General features: G+C 41.3%; 6 protein-coding genes across 7 annotated transcripts; 5 read left to right on the top strand and 1 right to left on the bottom strand.

Moving 5' to 3' along the window:
* The first annotated feature begins 152 nt into the window (after positions 1-152).
* LOC6535092 (protein disulfide-isomerase TMX3) lies at positions 153-2,168 on the top strand. The gene is made up of 4 exons (XM_002095720.2): positions 153-396; positions 461-699; positions 755-1,378; positions 1,434-2,168. Exons 1-4 carry the CDS (start codon positions 357-359, stop codon positions 1,821-1,823), a joined length of 1,293 nt encoding a protein of 430 aa, XP_002095756.1. The 5' UTR covers positions 153-356; the 3' UTR covers positions 1,824-2,168.
* On the bottom strand, positions 2,116-3,074 carry LOC6535091 (programmed cell death protein 5). The gene is made up of 3 exons (XM_002095719.4): positions 2,886-3,074; positions 2,511-2,631; positions 2,116-2,444 (listed from the first exon to the last, which is right to left on the bottom strand). Exons 1-3 carry the CDS (start codon positions 2,946-2,948, stop codon positions 2,221-2,223), a joined length of 408 nt encoding a protein of 135 aa, XP_002095755.1. The 5' UTR covers positions 2,949-3,074; the 3' UTR covers positions 2,116-2,220.
* A 51-nt stretch (positions 3,075-3,125) lies between these two features.
* On the top strand, positions 3,126-3,784 carry LOC6539511 (mediator of RNA polymerase II transcription subunit 10). The gene is made up of 2 exons (XM_002086363.3): positions 3,126-3,365; positions 3,426-3,784. The coding sequence occupies exons 1-2, from the start codon at positions 3,244-3,246 to the stop codon at positions 3,703-3,705; spliced, it is 402 nt and encodes a 133-aa protein (XP_002086399.2). The 5' UTR covers positions 3,126-3,243; the 3' UTR covers positions 3,706-3,784.
* Positions 3,785-4,165: 381 nt separating this feature from the next.
* On the top strand, positions 4,166-5,218 carry LOC26536213 (iron-sulfur cluster co-chaperone protein HscB). Of its 2 annotated transcripts, none has more exons than XM_015195510.3 (3): positions 4,166-4,469; positions 4,522-4,634; positions 4,695-5,218. In XM_015195510.3, exons 1-3 carry the CDS (start codon positions 4,248-4,250, stop codon positions 5,080-5,082), a joined length of 723 nt encoding a protein of 240 aa, XP_015050996.1. In that variant the 5' UTR covers positions 4,166-4,247; the 3' UTR covers positions 5,083-5,218. The 2 variants fall into 2 exon arrangements, with proteins under 2 accessions (XP_015050996.1, XP_039230936.1); XM_039375002.2 differs by having other exon boundaries at positions 4,308-4,469; positions 4,542-4,634.
* Positions 5,219-5,351: 133 nt separating this feature from the next.
* On the top strand, positions 5,352-7,671 carry LOC6539512 (gamma-glutamyl hydrolase A). The gene is made up of 4 exons (XM_002086364.3): positions 5,352-6,070; positions 6,292-6,342; positions 6,403-6,632; positions 6,695-7,671. Exons 1-4 carry the CDS (start codon positions 5,859-5,861, stop codon positions 7,312-7,314), a joined length of 1,113 nt encoding a protein of 370 aa, XP_002086400.2. The 5' UTR covers positions 5,352-5,858; the 3' UTR covers positions 7,315-7,671.
* Positions 7,672-7,787: 116 nt separating this feature from the next.
* On the top strand, positions 7,788-10,580 carry LOC6539513 (gamma-glutamyl hydrolase). The gene is made up of 2 exons (XM_002086365.3): positions 7,788-8,798; positions 9,666-10,580. The coding sequence occupies exons 1-2, from the start codon at positions 8,620-8,622 to the stop codon at positions 10,525-10,527; spliced, it is 1,041 nt and encodes a 346-aa protein (XP_002086401.2). The 5' UTR covers positions 7,788-8,619; the 3' UTR covers positions 10,528-10,580.
* The last annotated feature ends 8,887 nt before the right edge of the window (positions 10,581-19,467 follow it).

The raw sequence follows: 19,467 nt of genomic DNA, 5'->3' as shown, positions 1-19,467 counted from the left end.
GAATTGTAATTTCTAAATCTAAGGTAGAAGGATCTGGAATGCAATATAATTTAAATAACTTTATTTTGAAATATAAAATCCAAAAACAAAATTCTTTAAGTGTTACGCATAGGGCTAAAGTGTATCTCATAAAGTAATTTGGATACAAACTAAATCTGGTCACTCTAAAGGGGGTGGTTTTTGCAAATGTTTTCTTTTGTTGTTGCGGTTCGTAGGAAAATAAATTCGAACTGAAAATTAAACCAATCAACTAATTAAATTAACTAAAGAAGCTAGTAAAATACCATAAAGCATGATCTAGCAGAAAAGGAGCTAGTAAATCACACTTGGAAGTACAAATAAAACCAGCTGCAAGGATGTCTCCAAATTCTATGTGGACCTTCGGCCTCATAAGTGGTAAATAAATAAGGAGCAATTGAAAGAATCCACGCTGGTGCTTAATTATCTACCAAACCAACAGCTCTGCTTTTGACCTTGGGTTCGGCGGGGCTATCCTCGAAGGTTTTGGAACTCAGTGACCGCTTTATCGATGTCCGACACGAGGGCCAATGGTTGGTCATGTTCTATGCCCCGTGGTGCGGCTACTGCAAGAAAACGGAGCCCATTTTCGCTCTGGTGGCTCAGGCGCTGCATGCCACCAACGTTCGAGTGGGTCGCCTTGATTGTACCAAGTATCCGGCGGCAGCAAAGGAGTTCAAGGTGGGAATAGACCATATTTGGTCCAAGACCCTTTTAAGCTTCCCCAATTTTATAGGTTCGTGGTTATCCGACCATCATGTTCATCAAAGGCAACATGGAGTTCACCTACAACGGAGACCGTGGTCGTGATGAGTTGGTGGATTATGCCTTGAGGATGTCAGGTCCTCCAGTTCAGCTGGTCACGCGAACTGAGAGTGTGGACATGCTTAAGGGATCCCATACGATATTTTTCATATTCGTGGGCCAACAGGAGGGCGTGGTGTGGGATACATACTATGCTGCGGCTGAAGGTTACCAGGAGCATGGATTTTTCTATGCCACCAGCGAAGATATTGCTGCCCAGCACTTTGACTTTGAGAAACTGCCAGCCGTGATAGTCTACAAAGAAGAGCAGCACCACTTTTATCCGCACGGGCATTTGGCCCACGAAATGGACCCCAATGAAGTAAACGAAACCGTTTTCCAGTGGGTGAACGTGGAGAGGTTCACACTCTTTCCAAAGGTCACTCGGTTTAACATCCACCAGTTGCTGAAGACCAACAAGTACTTGGTTTTGGCTGTGGTACAGGAGGATAAGCTCAATCAAATAGCTACGCATGAGCTGGAGTTTCGGGACATGGTGGAGGGTGTGATAAGAAAACACAGGGCGCGATATCATGACAAATTCCAGTTTGGATGGGTACGTGATACATATAAAGTTATCTATTTGGCGCTGATCAATATTTCCATTTCAGATTGGCGAGCCATCAATTGCTCATTCTATTATCTTGGATCAGCTGCCAACTCCTCACTTGATAGCGATTAATTCGAGCACCCAACACCACTTCATACCCGAAGATGATCCCATGCAAATGACTCCACAGGCTCTGCATCTTTTCCTAGAATCTATCCGCAACGAAAGTGCGATTGCCTATGGAGGAGATACGTACTTTGTACGTTTGAATCGGGCGTTGTTTGAAGTGCGAAGAGCTCTAAGGGATATGTGGCTGGGAAATCCCGTGTTGACCACTGTTATCTTCGGCCTGCCACTGGGATTCTTGTCGCTCATCATGTACTCCATATTCTGCGGCGATTGTTTGGTCACAGAAGAAGATCCCGATGAAGATCACGAGAAGAAGGAGTAATAGGATAATAAAAATAAAATCTTGTAAAAGCTTTGGATTGCGCGTGAACGATTGCTTGTTGAAGGTAAAAAAGATGATCTCAAAGTGCATTTCCGATTATGAAATAAAAAAAAAATACCAAAAAGAAGTCATAGAACCCCACCCATCCTCTAGAGCACTTTTCTACCGCATATAAATGTAAGCCAAATCTAGTCCTATGTCAATGTCAATCTCATTGCCGCTGGGCGCAAACTTCCAATCCGCTTTAAGATTCGCCATTTGACACAAAGAAATCGATTCGCATGCGTGCGTCTACTTTTGTTTCTCGTTTTAAGTTAGTAAAATTAATAAACATGATTTAGCGGATGTGAAGAGCGGGTATAACTTAAATTAAAAGTTGGGCGGAATTTCGGAAGGATCAGCAGCCGTAATCCTCGTCGTCATCGCTATCGATGGCCGCCCGACGTCGATCGTACTTCACAGAAGACTTGCTCTGCGGCATCTGGGCATTAACGCTTTCGAGGATGCTGACAAACTGAGCGTCATCCAGTTTTCCGCGCACCTGACCCATCTGGGCCATGCGGATGACCATGTTCTCGAACATTTGCGCCTTCTCCGGCTTGCTGACTTTGAGGGTGTTTACTAAAGGACATTTTAAGTGTTATTACGTGAAGGTGTTAAAGATCTAGATGTGTTCAATGCACATACGTCGCGCCCTGGCCTGCTGATCAAGAACTTGAGATAATATTGAGTGCTTCATTTCCTCCTGGGCGCGCATCTGCTCCTGTTGGGCTTGTTGTTTTTCCGCATCATTGCCGCCGCCACCGCCCTTAAAATAGGAGAAAAGGAGGTAAGGTCATTGAAGGATATGCCTTTTAACAAACAGGTGTCCCAGTCGAGTAGGATGACTCATAGGGATTAAAATGCTTATTAATATAAACAAAACCTACAATGGTTTATTTATTTTAAGCAGTTGTATATTATTTTGGAAATCCTAATTTCCCTTCATTCCAAATTATGACTATTTTTGGAATTCTCTAGAGGAATGTAGCCGGTTTGGAGCAGCAAAAATGTTTCACTTACGAATTGCGACTGCATTTGGGACATGCGCTGGGCGCGTAAGGCATCCAAATCTCCATCCGACATTCTGAGGTCTTAGTTTCAGTCGAATTATAGCAGTTACTTTAGCAATTAATAAATTTTTGCTTTTATAAAAATAAATCACGCTCTTTGTAGCAAAAAAGTGTGCAGTCAAACAGTGTGACCTTGCTATTCCATGCTCTTTAATAAGTCCGAAAACTCAAAATTGCGTTTTAGTAGCCCTGGTCACTTGGTGTTTTCGAGAAGAAGAAGAGTTTAGAGAAAAATAAAATATCTGCGAAGGAAAACAAACAGATAAACAAAATAAACAGAAAATAAGGACAATTTAATTTCGTGGATAATGTCTGCCCCGCTAGAGAATCTTGAGACCCAGCTAGAGATGTTCATCGAGAATGTTCGACAGATCCGCATCATCGTAAGCGATTTTCAGCCACAGGGTCAAAACGTACTCAACCAGAAAATGTAAGAAAAATGCTAAAATATTGTTAAAAATAGTCTAAATTGCATATATTGCATCATTAGTAACAGCCTGGTGACCGGCCTTCAAGAGATCGACAAGCTACGTTCCCAGGTGCAGGACGTCTATGTGCCCTTTGAGGTGTTTTTCGACTACATCGACCAGGACAAGAATCCCCAGCTGTACACCAAGGATTGCGTGGAGAAGGCGCTGGCCAAAAACGAGGAGGTCAAGGGCAAGATCGAGGGTCTGAAGAAGTTCAAGACGAATCTGCTGCTGGAGCTGTACAAAACCTTTCCCAACGAGATGAACAACTACCGAGCGTACCGCAAGGACTCCATGTAAGGACGTGCTCCAAGGACGTGCCACCTGAACTCTAGATTATAAGCCACAGCCTGGAATAAATTTATACTTCTGTACATAAGACTCTGTGTTTCACTAGACTTTGAGATTGTGTATGCGTATCTTTTTTTATGCTTCTTGTCTAATTTAAGAATATAATAGAGAATAGGAACATAATATATATATGTACGTGTAGTCATTTAAAATATTTTTCATTTTAGCGATTCACTTATACATTTTTCTCCAAACGTTTCCTTTCTTATAAATAAATGTATGGGGTTCCTATATGACTTTGAATACATTGTGTATTTATAAATGCGCAATATTTGTTAAATTTATATTATTTTAAACAATACATTTGGGATTGAGGAAGAAATATTAAGATACATTTAAATAGTATAATCTAAAGTTTAAAGCTCGATAGTCCCAATGACTATAAGTGGCGTTGCCACTTAAATTTTGAATCAGCTGTTCTTTGTTATTGTCAGCTTGTGTAATTAAGGGTTTCGATTGTATACGAAATTAAGTTAAATTTTTTGTAGAAAATGCGAAGCGTAATTAATGGCCTTAAAAGAGCTGTAAAAGCAACAAATTATACTCCACTTGCTCAAAATGCTAATCTATTTAGGCAATTCCGGTTGCCAGAAACACGGCAATTTTCAGTTGAATCTTCGCCGGCTTGTTGGAATTGCCAAAAGAAATCGGAATTAAAGCAGAATATGATATGTTCGGGCTGTGGACACTTGCAGGATGTTAATTCAGGAATAGTGAGTACCTGTATAAATTTTATTTAGTTTATTTAACCATTAGTTTCTGTAGAATTACTTCAAACTTCTCAGCTTCCCTATTCAATTTTCTTTGGAGTCTCAGAAGTTGACAAGAAGTTTTCGCCAGTTGCAGACCATTGTGCATCCGGATAAGTATAGTAATAGGTGGGTATAGTCATATGTAAGTAAGACAGAAAGGCAACGATAAAAATCCTTCGCTTACAGAACCTCCCGGGAGCAAACCAACTCTGCTGACTGGAGCTCCCTCATCAACAAGGCATATAAAACCCTTTCCACTCCCATAGAGCGTGGTCAGTACCTTCTTCAACTGGAGGGCGAACAGATGCCGCAGGATAATAGCGACCTAAACAAAGAATTTTTGATGGCCATGATGGAGCGAAACGAGGAGGTGGAGGATGCGGAAGACAACCATACGCTGGAGGGTTTAAATGCGCAACTCATTGATGAACTAGAGGATATGGCCCAGAAGTTAAACATTCTTTTCGAAAGCCAAGATCTTTCGGGAGTCAAAGAAACCCTCGTAGCGATGAAGTACCTCCTGAGTATTCAGAACAGCATTAAACAGAAGCAACAAAGTTTGCTGGGCAGCTGAACTGGCATTAATCGACTCGGCAATCGGTTCTGATCACACACACATGTCCACCTGTTGCTCTATCAGCTGTTAAGTAAACAATAACACTGACTTCGTTTGTTTTATAATGTGAATAAAAACAGCAATCCAACAGTTATGATCGATGCAATAAGTTAATTATCCAATAGTGCCCGAATAAAACAGGTTTTATCCAACTTTCGATGGAAGCCCCAGGAGTTATTCCCCTTCTCATTAAGCACCCTGTGCCACGGTCACAACACTTTGGAAAAAAAAATAAAACCAATTAATCGCTGCACTATCTGTTGGACTCAAGTCGCCAGGGGTACACCCCCTGAAGAACCTAGAAATACATATAGCAAACTCATGCCTTCTCACACAGACTGAGCCATTTGTATAGGTGAGGAAAATCGGCGCACCTTATATAAATTCAAATCGACGGGCGCCTCAGCGAACAGTTCCTATTAATTGTTGACTGAGTTTAGACTTACCTGTGGAATCGCCAAGACTTCTTGTTGGGGAATAGATTTCCCAAACGGAAAACTTACGGATTATTGCGAAAGCTTGCTTGCCAACATAGTGTGTTATTAAGGAATTACCTGTGTAATAATCAATACCCCATAACAAGGCACTTAGGGAACGAAATTTACTTTTTAGGAAATACCTCTAACAGTGCAAAAGAAAAAATTACCAATAGCAAAAACAAAAGAAAACATCTACGAGATACAAGAACAACGAATAATTTGGACGATCGAAAACTCGTTTCAAGGTCTAACAAAATGAAAAACTTCACGATCAGCTTGGTGATCCTTATCGGAACTCTGTTGGCCGCGTCAGAGGCAGACATCTCATCACCCATCATAGGGGTTCTTACGCAGGAAGTTTACGTAGATGGATTGATCTCTAGACACTTTGACAACAAGACCAGCTATATAGCCGCCTCGTATGTGAAGTATCTCGAAGGTGCTGGAGCCCGAGTTGTGCCGATTTGGTAAGTCAGCCGATAGATACAAAGATGTTATCATGACCGCTAATTTTGCCAAAGCTTGATAAGGCTGTATATGGTGGCATTAAGTATTCCGACAAGTGTATTTATAGAATATATAAAACATATAAGAGAGTAAATTTGATTTGCAGACCGAAATCGCGTTGTATAGATAAGATTGCCTGAAATCAATTAATAAACAATTTTCATACAAATACCTTTGACAGGATCGGGCGCAATCGCAGCTACTACGACGATCTCATGCACAAGATAAATGGGTAAGTATAAATATACTTTCTAGGAAGTTCCCGCATCTAAATTTATTATTCCCTTGACAGAGTCTTGTTGCCCGGTGGAGCCACTTGGTTTAATCAGAGCAATGGGTATGCCGATGCGGGCGAACACCTTATCCACTTGGCCATCGAACTAAACGATCAGGGAGTCTTTATGCCGGTTTGGGGCACTTGTCTTGGCATGGAACTGTTGGTTTACAAATTGGCCAACGAAACTGAACACCGGATTAACTGCGAGGGCACTGGAATGGCCATTCCGATGGAGTTTAAAGCAGGTATAGTTACTTATATGATTATAAATTATATTAAGAATACAGAAACTGAATATTTTTATCAGACTATAAGAAGAGCCGCCTGTTTACATCAATCAGTGATGATGTCGTCAACATCATGGTCAGGGAGAATGTGACCTATCACTGGCATCAGTTCTGCTATACGGAAAAAGACTTCGAGAGGGGTGTTCTAAATGAAACTTGGCGGGTTATGTCCTTAAATCATGACTGGAATGGCATAGAGTTTATTTCTACAGTGGAGCACATAAAGTACCCCTTCTATGGGGTACAATTCCATCCGGAGAAGCCGCTGTACGAGTTTACAAAAAAGACCATTCCTCATACCGGAGCTGCTGTATTGAGTGGTCAGTTCTTCGCCGATTTCTTTGTGAATGAGGCGAGAAAAAGTAACCAGAGCTTTTCGAATGCCACGGAGCAGGCCAGGACGCTAATTTACAACTATAAGCCGGAGTACACTTCAATTCTGGGCTCCTCGTACATACAGCAATATTTATTTACCAATAATGAAATGGAAATTCCAGACATCCCTGATGAGGGCGGTGATAACGAGGGGGGTAGTAGTGGCGGCTATATTCCCATTATTGTACCAGGCGATGGCAGTTCTACCACTATGCCTGTCCTTAGTGGATTACTCCTGACTCTGGTTCTCTTATCAAATAATTAATTGGCTGCCTTGCTCGTCAAATTAGTGCCCAGAACTTTGAACTTGGTCTTTCATATGGTCACTTAATTTTTGCACACGATATTTACGGAATTAGTTTTCCTGATCGAATTTATAGCTTTATCTTTTAAGTTATCTATGTGATTGCTTATCAAAATGAAATTGTCCTTGTTGCCATGGGTCTATCAATAGGTAATTTAATGTTTGTGTCACCTGATATAAAGAGAACATGAAGAGATTTTTTGCGAAGAGCACTTCTTCTATCATATACTAGTAACTCAGTACATTATCTAATAGCTCATAGCTATTCAATGAAATGTAAATGGATAATGATAAGTAAAATCCCATCATTAAGCGTTATTGTCGTAAAATTTTCTTAGAGTAAGAGGGCTTACTATACACGTTAAAAAGCATGATCCAGGGAGAAGTTAGAGTATCTGACCCTATAAGGTACATACACAAGGGTGCCACAGAATACACTTTCGCTTCAAATGCGATGCATTTGTAGTAGTAGTGTTCTACAATACTAGAATACTGTTCCATAAATATGGTTCCATTTATGCGAAACCCATTTTAAGTTTTTGGTAGTATACATGTTAAGTATTAAAATAAGCATTGCAATAATTGCGGTAACTATGAGTACATGAGTAACACATATTCAATTTTATCGGTATGAAAATACCGCTAAAGCACTGTAGCCCAATCTTGCCAACTAGTCCACATTACGTTTTCGAAATTATTTAGTTTGAAATTTGAGTAATGTTGGAACAAATATACATATGTGTTTGTGTCAAACAAATGATGTACCTAGTCATGTCCGTCGTGATCTCGGAATCTACAAAAGTAAGAATCTAAAGACATTTAAATATTTTTTCATTTTATTATTTGTATTAGAAATTTCAATCAAAAGATTTTTCAAATTTCTCCCTCCTATTTCCAAAAGCTTATTAAGGTGTATGTAATTGTCAAGGAACTTATATCGAACTTGAAACAAACTAGTAAGTCCGTTGCTTTTCCGATATCTCGACGTTCATACGGACGAACGACAGACGGACGGAGAGGCGTACAGACAGATCCGCTTGACCAGTGAATTTATATACATAGTTGTGCTTCGAAAACGCTTCAACTTGCTGTAACGGATATAAATTAATTTAACCGTTTACTAGCGCCGCTTAAGTTTTGCCGAATGATCAATGTTATATCATTTTCAAGTCGAACAATGCGAGTGCACTCAGTTTGAGTCATTTTTTCGTACAGCCCGCAGGGCACAGCACTCAGTTGGTCGCAGTCTAAAATCCGAAGGCGACGATGGCGGATGGCGTACATCCCAATCCGCCGTACTTTAACCGCGTACCCACAGTTGGGGTGATGTGCATCGATATGGCCACGCGACTGCAGCAGAACTTTTGTGGGGCATACCATAGCTATATAGCTGCGTCCTACGTCAAGTTTTTAGAGGCATCCGGTGCTCATGTCGTGCCCATTTGGTAAGTACTGAAAAGCACTAGTGATTAATTGTCATTGAAAGAGCGATACACAAAATTTTCGATTATTAAAAAAAATGTATTTGTAAAGCAATGGTTCCACTTATAATAATTTCGTCTACAACCTTTTTTAGGTTTTAGTTTTTGTTTTTAATTTTTTTGTGTTTAAAAGAAAAGTGACTCAGTGAATACTATTTCTAAAGCGTTCGATTGACCAAAACGGGTGCAAAATCAATTTGTAATATTTTGGTACGCTTTAATTTGTATATAAACATTTTCTATTATCAGAAAGCATTCCAAGCTGACAAGTTCAGATCTAAAGTCACGTACGTAGTTGCATTTGAGGGTGCTGTTTTCATGAAAATGCGCACATATATGGCCAAATCGATACGTTAAATGGGAAATCCGGATCTGCATGATGCCAATGCATGGTGCATCGATTTGGCCAAGTCACTGGGCCACAATTGCGGTCCCAAGGGGCACAGCAATCTGCCCGTTTTCCACTTGAAGCAAGTCGAGGCCGTTGGGGCATTGGCAGTGCCCATCTGGCTACCAATATGCAAATTGCATAAACATACGATGTGCGAGAATTAATTACCTCACCTGGCGATTTGCCAAAAAGTCTTTCAGAACGCAATGCGATTAACGAATGAGCGAGGAAAAGTTTTCATTATTAAGGTTTCTTTATTGTGGTAGCCGAACAAAAGTGCTTTCGATTTCATTTCAAAACTGCGGAGCATAGCAATAATAAAAATGTTGAAGTGTAAACATGGCATGAACACTTACCTTGATTGTAGTCACAAATTTTCGCTAGCTGGGTGGTCCCTTCAATTGAGACCATAAATATAAATAAATAATTGTATTCCCCAGGATCGGTCGAGAACGAGCTTACTATGAGATGATGATGAGTCAGTTAAACGGCATCCTTTTGCCAGGAGGAGCCGTGTTCATCGACGAGGCTGATAGGCAGGCGAATCCGGATCTAACCAGCGATTGTGTCCGGAGCGCCGAGCTCATTTTCCAACTGGCCATGGAGCGTAACCGGCGGGCGAAGAAACTCGATGATCCTGGCGGATTATTTCCAGTTTGGGGAACTTGTCTTGGCTTCCAGTTGCTCCTTATTCATGCCGCCGAAGCACCGAATATTCGAATCGGCTGTCAGCCCATGAGGGAAGCGATGCCACTAAAACTAGTCGATGATTACCAACATTCACAGCTCCTTGGAAATCTCCCAGGGTCGGTTGCCGATCAGATGGAGAAGCACCCATTTGCCTGCCACCAGCATCAGTACTGCATCACCAAAGAGAGTTTGGAAGCCTTCGGTCTAGCTAGGGATTGGCATCCTCTAGCCACTCAGAAGGATACTTCAGGGCTGGAATTTATCACGATTGTCGAGCACCGGTATTTTCCTATCTTTGGATGTCAGTTTCATCCAGAGCGCGCTGCGTTCGAGCAGCTTTACAACTCGAAGGACCAATGTTACATGGCGCATTCCCATATTAGTATCGAGTTGGCCCAAATCTTCGGCAGTCGGTTCGTTGACTTCTGCCGCAGCAACAAAAATCAGTTCGCAAGTGCCGAAATAATATCCCGACACCTAATTTGGAACTGGCAGCCCGTTTTCTCTGGAAAGTTTAAGGACTCCAACTGGCAGCAGAGCTATCTTTTCGAGAAGAACGTGGACTACTTGGAAGACCGAGATGATGCTGAGGAGCTCAGCCCATCTTTGTGATACACGAGACTTAATATACCTAAGGTATTCAATAAATTGGACAAAAACTATAAGTCAAATTTTTAATACTTTCCAACTTTCTTGGCTCCGCCAAAATGTGAATGCAAAATTGCTTGCTGGTTTGAGCCAGTTTTCTACTAATTTTCCGCCAGATACTGAGTATCTTTCCACATTTGTCTCATGCAAATTTCACGCAGTACTTTTCCGTTCAATTTTTGTTCGCGCTTTTCCTTTTCGTGTTTTTCTTGGATGTTCAATGGTGGAAAGCTATTCTCCATTGCCTTCGGTTTCCCCGAAGCAAATGGAATATTTCTGCTCATTTTTATGGGTCCTGGCAAAAGGGTTTGCATATTTTTGAATGATGTGGGAATAGGACAGCAATGAGTGCTTATAGTTTCATTTTGTTCACTCACTACAAAAATTTAATATCTGACGATATTACTACCTTTGTAATGCTTACTTCGCCTTAAACATCTATATTTAAATTTGAATTTCCCATTTTTGTTTAATATATATTTTTTTAATAGGGTACCCATCATACCAAATGTATAAAAATGTTGTCTATTCATGGGATTTGTTTTCTGGCAAGCCCATTTCCGTGCTGCTACTTTAAAAATTTCCACTTAGGGGGCTTGTCAAAAGGTTGGCTGCTCATAATTAGCGCATGACAGGACGGAATATTTGGCTGTCGGCCTTATGGTTATTTCCAAAATTCCTCGGCATATTCCATTAGGCGGACACTGGCGGGTTATTTATTAAGGTTTTTTCCCGCCAGGGTTAAAGTTCAGTCTGAGGTGTGAAGACGAGTTACTTATTACCGCCGAATGGGGCGGCTTGTTATGGCACATGTTTTTGTCTGATTCCCATTATTGTCTGTGGCTTCTTGGTCCTGGGTGTCACTCTTATTGTTATGTCCTAGTATCTCTGTGTCTGGGTCTCCGGCTTTTCCGTACTGTCTGGCTTCCATTTTTGCATTTTTACTTTCATTGGATTATTTTGCACCCTCTATTGTGATTAGTTTTTCTTCGATCTGAAATCACATGCTAATGAGTCTAGGCAAATGTCTGGCCTTTCTTCACTTCTCAATCATTTATTTATATTAAAGGTATACTGCTTTCATTTTGTATCGCTGGTTCAGTGTGGAAAAGTGTGTGTTAAATTTTAGGGACATATGAGACATCTGTGATATGTGTAGTGATTGTCTAGTGCATTCAGTAACTTTAACATGATTACATATTACCAATATGTAAATATAAAAGGGAATGATTGTTGGTAGATTTTAGATGTTTTTGTTTTTTTATTATGTTGTAATTTAATTTTTTCATATTTATTTCTTCGCATTATTCATCATCTTGTTATACTGTTTCTTAAATATCTACACATTACTCTAAGAATGCTCCACCAGCATACATATTTCTCTATTTTTTCAAATTTACTAAATATTTGCTTGCTTTCCTTTTGTTGCGACATATGTGCACTTATATGCGTTATTTTGCGATTCTAGCTGGAAAAAAAATTGTCAGCATAAATGCCGCATTAAATGCCCTTGTACCCATTTTATAGACTTACTCACATAGATGAGTGTATTCACACTTGCAGAGACACACATTCACACTTGGCTGGGGGTAAAGAACGAGGTTGCGAGAACGGGGAGGGGGAAATGGCGAGAAGGGATGGGATAATTGGGGTAGGCCGGGGAAAAGTCTAAAAGTGAATGTAGGCATATTCTCTGTTTTCTCAACTGAAAATTAAGCCGCCTTTGCACAAAGACGCAAACACACAGAAAATGCGGATGCCATTCGCCCTCTCTTGTCCGCCTTTCTCCTTGTGTGAGTGCTTGTGCGGCATTCACAATGACGTCATAGGTATGGTTCTTTTAGGGCCGGCCTTTTGCCATTTTGTAACCTACTTGCCGTCCGTTGAACCGGCCTTCTTTCTCTCTCCCTCGCCCTCTCCCTCTCTCTCTCACTAATGGCTTCTTTCACCAGCTTCTCACCTACTTTCTCCCACATCCTTCCGAAATTTACGCACACCGACAACCTTCTCTCTTACTAGCTACTTTCTCTCGCTGAGAGCGCAACTGCAGACTGCAGCTCGCCGTTGTGGGCCAATGAACTGGAGCTGCAAGGACATTGCAGTTGCCGTCGAGTGACATTACGAAAGGCAAGACCAGCGGCAGGCAGGACAACAGCCACTACGACAACAACAACCGCTTGGCGAATTCTGCAGAAGCCAAAGGTCCTTTGGACACCATTCCTCCCCCTCCCCCACTCCATCCCCACCCCTGCACCCTTTAGTGCAGCAGCTGTGAGGTAAGCCCCCTCCAGACGAACAATTTACGCTGATTTGGCATTTAAACTGCAGTTGAAGGATACACACCCAGCATTTGCAAAAGCCGTCGAGAGTGTATGTGTGTGTGTGTGGGGGGGTGTATGAGGGTGCGTGATATCTGCGTGCTGGGCGAGTCTGACTCTGATAATCCTTTCAACTGACCCGACAAATGGGCGTGACTTAGGAGCTGCCTCATTATTAGAACTAGATTTTAACTAGATATTGCACTTTACATTGCTTTATTTGTTAAATCTCATTAATTTAATTTAATCAAAAAATATTAAAATTCTGTGTGTCTAGTTATCTGAAATTACAACAAATAACTTTAAACGTAAATTACAACCTTTATTTGTTTAAAACGTATGCTTAATTTTATCATGGTAAGATATATAAATACTATAGTTATAGGAGATCGTATGGGTTATTATACATTGCTTAGAAAGCTTGAAGTAAAAGTATCTCCTAATAATAAAAATGAGAAGATTTTAATTTTTTTCTTTTTATTGTGAAATTTCTTTCTTATTACTCAATGTTCCAATTTTCCCACTGTCGGTCACCTATTAATTGTCTGCGCCCCAAAACCCCCGACAATTAAAATTGGCATTTTCATTCGCCCATTTGTCAAATCGTGTTTTTGTTGCCCTCTGACTTCCAACTGGCCCATAAACATTTGTCGTTCACTTTGGCCCGTTTTCGTTGCCTACTTTCGAGCATTTTTGCCAAATGGGGCGCGTGTGTTGCGGTAAGTCTCCTAAATGCTAAAGGCTCAAATGCCATATCGGGCTATTTGGTGCTGCTGAATTTGGCACTTTATTTTTACTTTGCTCCGGCAATTATGGGCTGTCGCCTCTCCTTTGGCTAAATTTAAGCTGAGAGGCGGGGCGTGACATTCAGAAAGCCACCAAATCGGCTCTATGTATATCAGTATATATGTATGCATGCCCACTATATGTGTATGGGTGTGTGTGTGTGTGACGTCATCCGCGCTCTTGCAGTGTTCGAAGGCCAATCGACAGCGGGCCAGCAACACAAAAGCTTCATTATTTGCAAACATACGAGTTTTTGGGTTAGGCCCGCGCGCCCAATGTTTCATCCCTTGAAAGGATTACACCAAGGATACGGATACGGGTGCTCATCCTCGTCAGTCATCTCGTTGAGGTGTCTCTAAGAATTTTAGTGGGTCAAGTGTGCTTGAGGACTTCGGAGTGTTTCGAGCTCTGACCTCTGAGGTTAAAGTGATCTCAGGACATCGAAAAACATCCTTGCCCTGCGTGGCACAATGCAAATTGTTGCAATTGTCTTTCCACGGGGTGGTGGGCGTTGGGCGTTGGGCGCGTCTCAAGGTCGGTGCATTTAAATTAGCTGCAGTTTATTTATGTCTCGTCATCCGAGCATCCGTTTTAGCCCGGCTTACATCCAAGGCACAACACGCCAGAGTGACGCCTTTGGATTCGCCTGTGTTTTGGTTTATTAATAAGTGCGAAGCGGGCTCTGACTGCTCAGCAGCACATGAATGCTTCGAGCGCGGAACGGGGAGTGGCATGCATATAAATAACCAAAAAAAAGAGGGAAAAAAGAAACCATCATTCGCTGGATGGAAACTGTACTAAATGCAGTGGTCGGTGGCCTTATTCACAGCCGATTCAATTATGTGGCAAAAAGATGGAGGAGGCCACGTCCGAACAAGCCTGATCATCACATCTGCACTGAAAACAATCGAAATGGAAAATATACATTTAGGGATACAAAGAATGTATCCTTTATTAAATTATAATAAAAAAAAAGTATCACATTCCACTTCAGAAAATGTTTAATTTAATTTCTTCAAAACTATATTATTGCGCATTTTATTAATGTCCGTAGATAAGAGCAGTAATATCATAATATAACCAAAATACCATAATAACCATAATATAACAATACTTTAAAAGAATGAACATCATATTATAAGAGAAAAGAAAATCATAAAGAAAGAGAAAATATTTTGATCTAATATTAATACTTATATTGTATTGTAATAATATATGTAGTTTTTAATATGGCGAATTCTAACATCAAAGGCATATTTCAGTTTTATTTTGGTGCATGACGCTTATAAGTTCCGTCGATGGAAAAGGGGTTTTCCGAATAAGTGTGGATGTGGCGGCGGAAAACCGCAACCGACAAACGTCAACGACTCTAAGGACAACAACGACGGCGTCGAGCTGTTAGCCCCTGACCCAGTTTAAAACCTGAGAGATAGACTGCGAGCGAAAGAGAAGGCTAGACCGATTCAGAGAGAGATGGAGACACTGCCGACGTCACTAGTTGGGAACCTTCGTTAGGTGCACGGATGACGATGCTTAGCGCAGATGCCCTTGCCATTTGCCTTATCACAGCGGCAACAGCGAAGATACTCCTCCAGAGCCACCACATCGACCCCATCCCCAGCCCGCCTCCAACTCAAGAGCACCCTGCCGCCCGGACACCCTTTTAACCCCAGACCGCACCATGCAAATGTCTACTTTCCGCGATTCGCGTTCCGAGTTCCGAGTTCCGTTTTCCGCTCCACTGGTCGTATACGCAATAAACTGATTATTACTGAGCTTTAAATTCAATTTGCGGAGAACGCGTGGAATGCATAAAATGCCACTGCAATGGAAAACGGCAAGTGGAAGCTGCTGGCCAAAGAGATTCAGCTGAGATATGAAGCCACTTGCTCGGGGAATCGATTGATTTTTTATTACTCTGCCATGCGTCATTTACTGCCCAGCATTCATATGCGGCACTCGACTCGCCGATTCAGTTGCCCTTGCACTTTCTCTAATTAAAGGGGCTTGCGTCAGTTGAGATGAAATGGCTGCAATTCTGATTAAAAGGGCACACTGATTTTCTTGAAATCGACAGGTTCTAATGGCGATACCAATTTTTCTTCATATTCGGTTAACGAGCCTAGTTTCAGGAAATCGCATTCTTTTTGTACTAAGCTGAAGTATATTTTGGTGTACATGGTTTGTTTGTAAGAGTTGTACCTAATATGAGCAGCTTTAGTATTAAGGCAAAGCTCTTTGATAAGAATAACATTTAAAATGCTTAACACAGAAAAATTCACAGAATACATTATTTTCCGAAAAGTAGAATCGTTTTATGAATATCTGAAATGTCGGCAAAAACTTTCCCCATTAGAAAGTAGGTAGGTAACGAGACCTTCAGAGCTTAGGCAATTAAATTCGATTCATTCATAAGTTTTGTGGAACTTACATTTGAGTGTCCTTGAGGCAACCATCTTTGCCAGATTCATCCCATCCCGGCCAGACGCTGATTGTCTCATCCGTGGACTTGGGCTCAATAAAAGTCGAGCTATAGGAGCAGCACTCTGCTTACCCAGTGAACCGGAGCGAACAACGAAAATCGAATTAAATGCCAGGCGACGTGTGGAGCAATGAGGCGCACAAAGTTGCCAATTTGTGCGTGCGGTTTCCCGAGGGCATCCCGATTCCCAGAATTAAAGTAGGTCGAGGACAGGATGTGTGATCCAGTGGGTGCGGCACTTGGACGGCTTCTTGGAGCAATTATGAATGAAATCCTTTCAGGAGCGAAATCCGTTCCACCGGCAGTTGCCCAAGGTCGCTCGGTCTCTCGGTCTCTCTGCTCCTCGCAACCTCTTGCTCTCTGGAGCCGCTCAAGGATTCCTGGCCGGCTCCAACGAGCTCAGCTCGGTTCAGCTCCCGTTGCGGTAAACGTCATCGTCATCGGACGACCTCCACGGCAGGCGTTAACCTTCGACCAACGACGGCAACGTTGACAACTGCACCATCCGATTTGTGAATGAAAGCAGGGCCAAAGATCCCAGTTTTACCGCTCCCATCAATTTTAGAATCCTCCCTCTTCACAAAAACATGTGCTTAAGTGACTGATCTATACATCTATCTATTCAGACCAATAAACAGTTTCAATAGTTTTTATCTATTTATTCCTGTAAACTATTATATTATACAGTTTTACTTCACATTAATCATGATATTCTGAGCTCTGTTTAGTTTTTGCCTGTGAAATTGGATTTGATGTACTAAATAAGCAGTAAAACCATGAGGCTGACCTACTTTAGTGCTTATGGGGGTACTAATTATAATAAGACCACAACTCTGCACACATTCGGATCCTTTAGGCCTTTTCTCGTCCTGACAAATGGCACGTGCATTGGGCCAGTTAGCTGTGCGGTCTATTACCTTCCTTTGGCTGCTCGACTGCGTTTGGAATAAATGTTTTGTTTATTTTATTTTTCCTCTATTTCGGATTCCATCCGACAAATGGACGGTCCAGGCACGTAGTTTGCTCAGCTCGTTATTCCCGAGAACCGACTGCAGATGTCAGCTTATGCATTCGTTTTGGGTCACTTCTTATAAATAATTAAAGTCCCCCTGGGAAAAGGCCTTAAGAGCCTCAGTACATGGCTAATTACTTGGAGGGAATTGTAATTTATGTGCTTGTGCAGATAATACGGTACTTCAAAGAGGTCCGAAATTAAAATGTAAGAGTGCCCGAATAAGATGTGCATAGTAAATGCAACGGTGTTATTCGCTTTGCTAAAATTTACATTAAATTCACCTAATATATTATTATGTATGCAGATTAGTCCATGAGGGCTGTGATTAATTAAATGTTATTATTTAATAAAAACAATTATGAAAATCTCTGTTTGTTATCGCGAAACGGGTATCCTGTTCACGCCCATCAATCAGCAGAAAAGCTGCTCAATTTTCGAAGCTTGCTTTTTGAGGTCTCCTTGTCAGCTGTCGCTGTGAAATGTAGACATTTTGTTAGCTTATTAAGTTCAATTACCGACACACAGGCTGCATAGCTAATGAGAATCGGATACAGATCCATCTCGAGTGGCACTTCACCCAATATTGCACAGCAATTGCCTATCTGCCACTTGATTGTTCTCACGTAGACCGATATTTGGGTCAAAGTGCGAATTAGCATAAGTGGCGCCTGCCGCATATTTGGCAGTAGCGAAAGATTTAATGCCAACCAAAAATAGCAGCTCGTGTTGTCCAAGGACCAAAAAGGACTCTTGAAAATTTCATTAAATTTTCCCCTACTGGTGACTGGTGTTACATGAAAAATTAAATTACAGAGCGAGTGCCATTAAGAAGCGGCAGAACAACAAAGATAACAAGCAGGAAACATGAGCAATAAAAATACACAACATAAAATAAGAACAAGCGTAAAAATATGGAGGGGAAAGGCCATACTGATGTTGATGATGAGATGGCAAAGGTAAACAAGATACAAGTAAATATTGGCATGGAAAGCGGCACTCATATAAGCAGGGAATGAAATGGAAATAAAAATGAAAACGATGCAGGTCTCCGGCTCCTACCTCCCTAACTTCTTGGCCAGAAAGTGAAGGCCGCCACTAAAGGACATTCGAGATGTTGACAAAGCAGGCCGCAAGTTCAGATTGTTCTTCAAGTTGCCGCGTTTGAGTTTTTCCCACAATTTTTTCTCACCCTCATGTGTGGCGAAGACCGAAAGAAGATTAATTGTTTTGCTACTGTTTGTTACTGTTTGCTCGCTGCGGTCTGCATGTGTGTACCCTGTAAGTAGACTTCAAAAATTTCTAAAATAGTAAATATATGTAAACAATAGGGAAGCTATGGTTGGTAATATGAGAGCATAGTAATCATATAATTGCTAATTTTGTAAAAAATATTCTTAATTTATTAGAGCCTATTATAAGCGTAAAATTTTATTTAAAAATAGTTATAAAGTAATTTTAAAAATTTGTATAAATTCTCTGGAATTTGAAAGCACATTTAAGGTACTTTTCTCACTTAATCAATTTAAAGCGGTGGAGTAGCAACAAGTTGACCGGATCCTTGATCCCCTCCCCCATCTTAACTTTTCATGCCCAGCGCGTGTACCAAATTAACACACCCTGCCTCATAAAGAGTCCCCATTCCTTAGAACAAAACTGGGGAAATGTGGGGAAAGTTGGGGGCTGAGGGCACGAAATCCCTGCGAGAAGTTAATGCCGCGTAACCTGTTAAAAGGAAGCCCGTATTCGATTCCCTTCATGATATCTTTGGCTTACCTTGAGGGGCCCATAAAGAGAGCAACGCGAGACTTCACCGCAGAAACGAATGTAAAAATTATTTCCGTTTATTATTAATAAGCTGAAAGCAGAACTTCGCAAAACCTCAAATACACACATACGTGTATATGAAGCTGATACTTAAACCCAAGTATAGGGAAGGAGTCACGGAGTCCCGTATAGAAATAGCAAAGAAAACGCTAAAAATGCTTCCCCTAAACAGCCACTTAATTAAATGCTTAAAAATAGCTATCCACATGGTCGGAGGAGACAGCTGCTGGAGAATGAGATATTGAAATTGGTCGAGCGCAAAGGATGTGAGTGGGAGGAAACTAGACCTAGACCTGAATAGTGTCGAAATGATTACGTGACTGTGGCTGGCTGCTGGAAATGCTTACTTTATTGTTACGAGCATTTGCAATTTCAACTGGCGAAATGAAATGAGAGACGCCGAGTAAAGAGCGGCCACCGCGTCGTATGAGCAACAATCGGAGCTGTAAAAATCACACATATGCCCCCTTGTCCGCATG

Source organism: Drosophila yakuba, chromosome 3L, assembly GCF_016746365.2.
Source record: "Drosophila yakuba strain Tai18E2 chromosome 3L, Prin_Dyak_Tai18E2_2.1, whole genome shotgun sequence".
Taxonomy (NCBI): domain Eukaryota; kingdom Metazoa; phylum Arthropoda; class Insecta; order Diptera; family Drosophilidae; genus Drosophila; species Drosophila yakuba.
The sequence above is the reverse complement of the archived record's forward strand: the minus strand, read 5'-3'. Positions and strand labels throughout refer to the sequence as shown.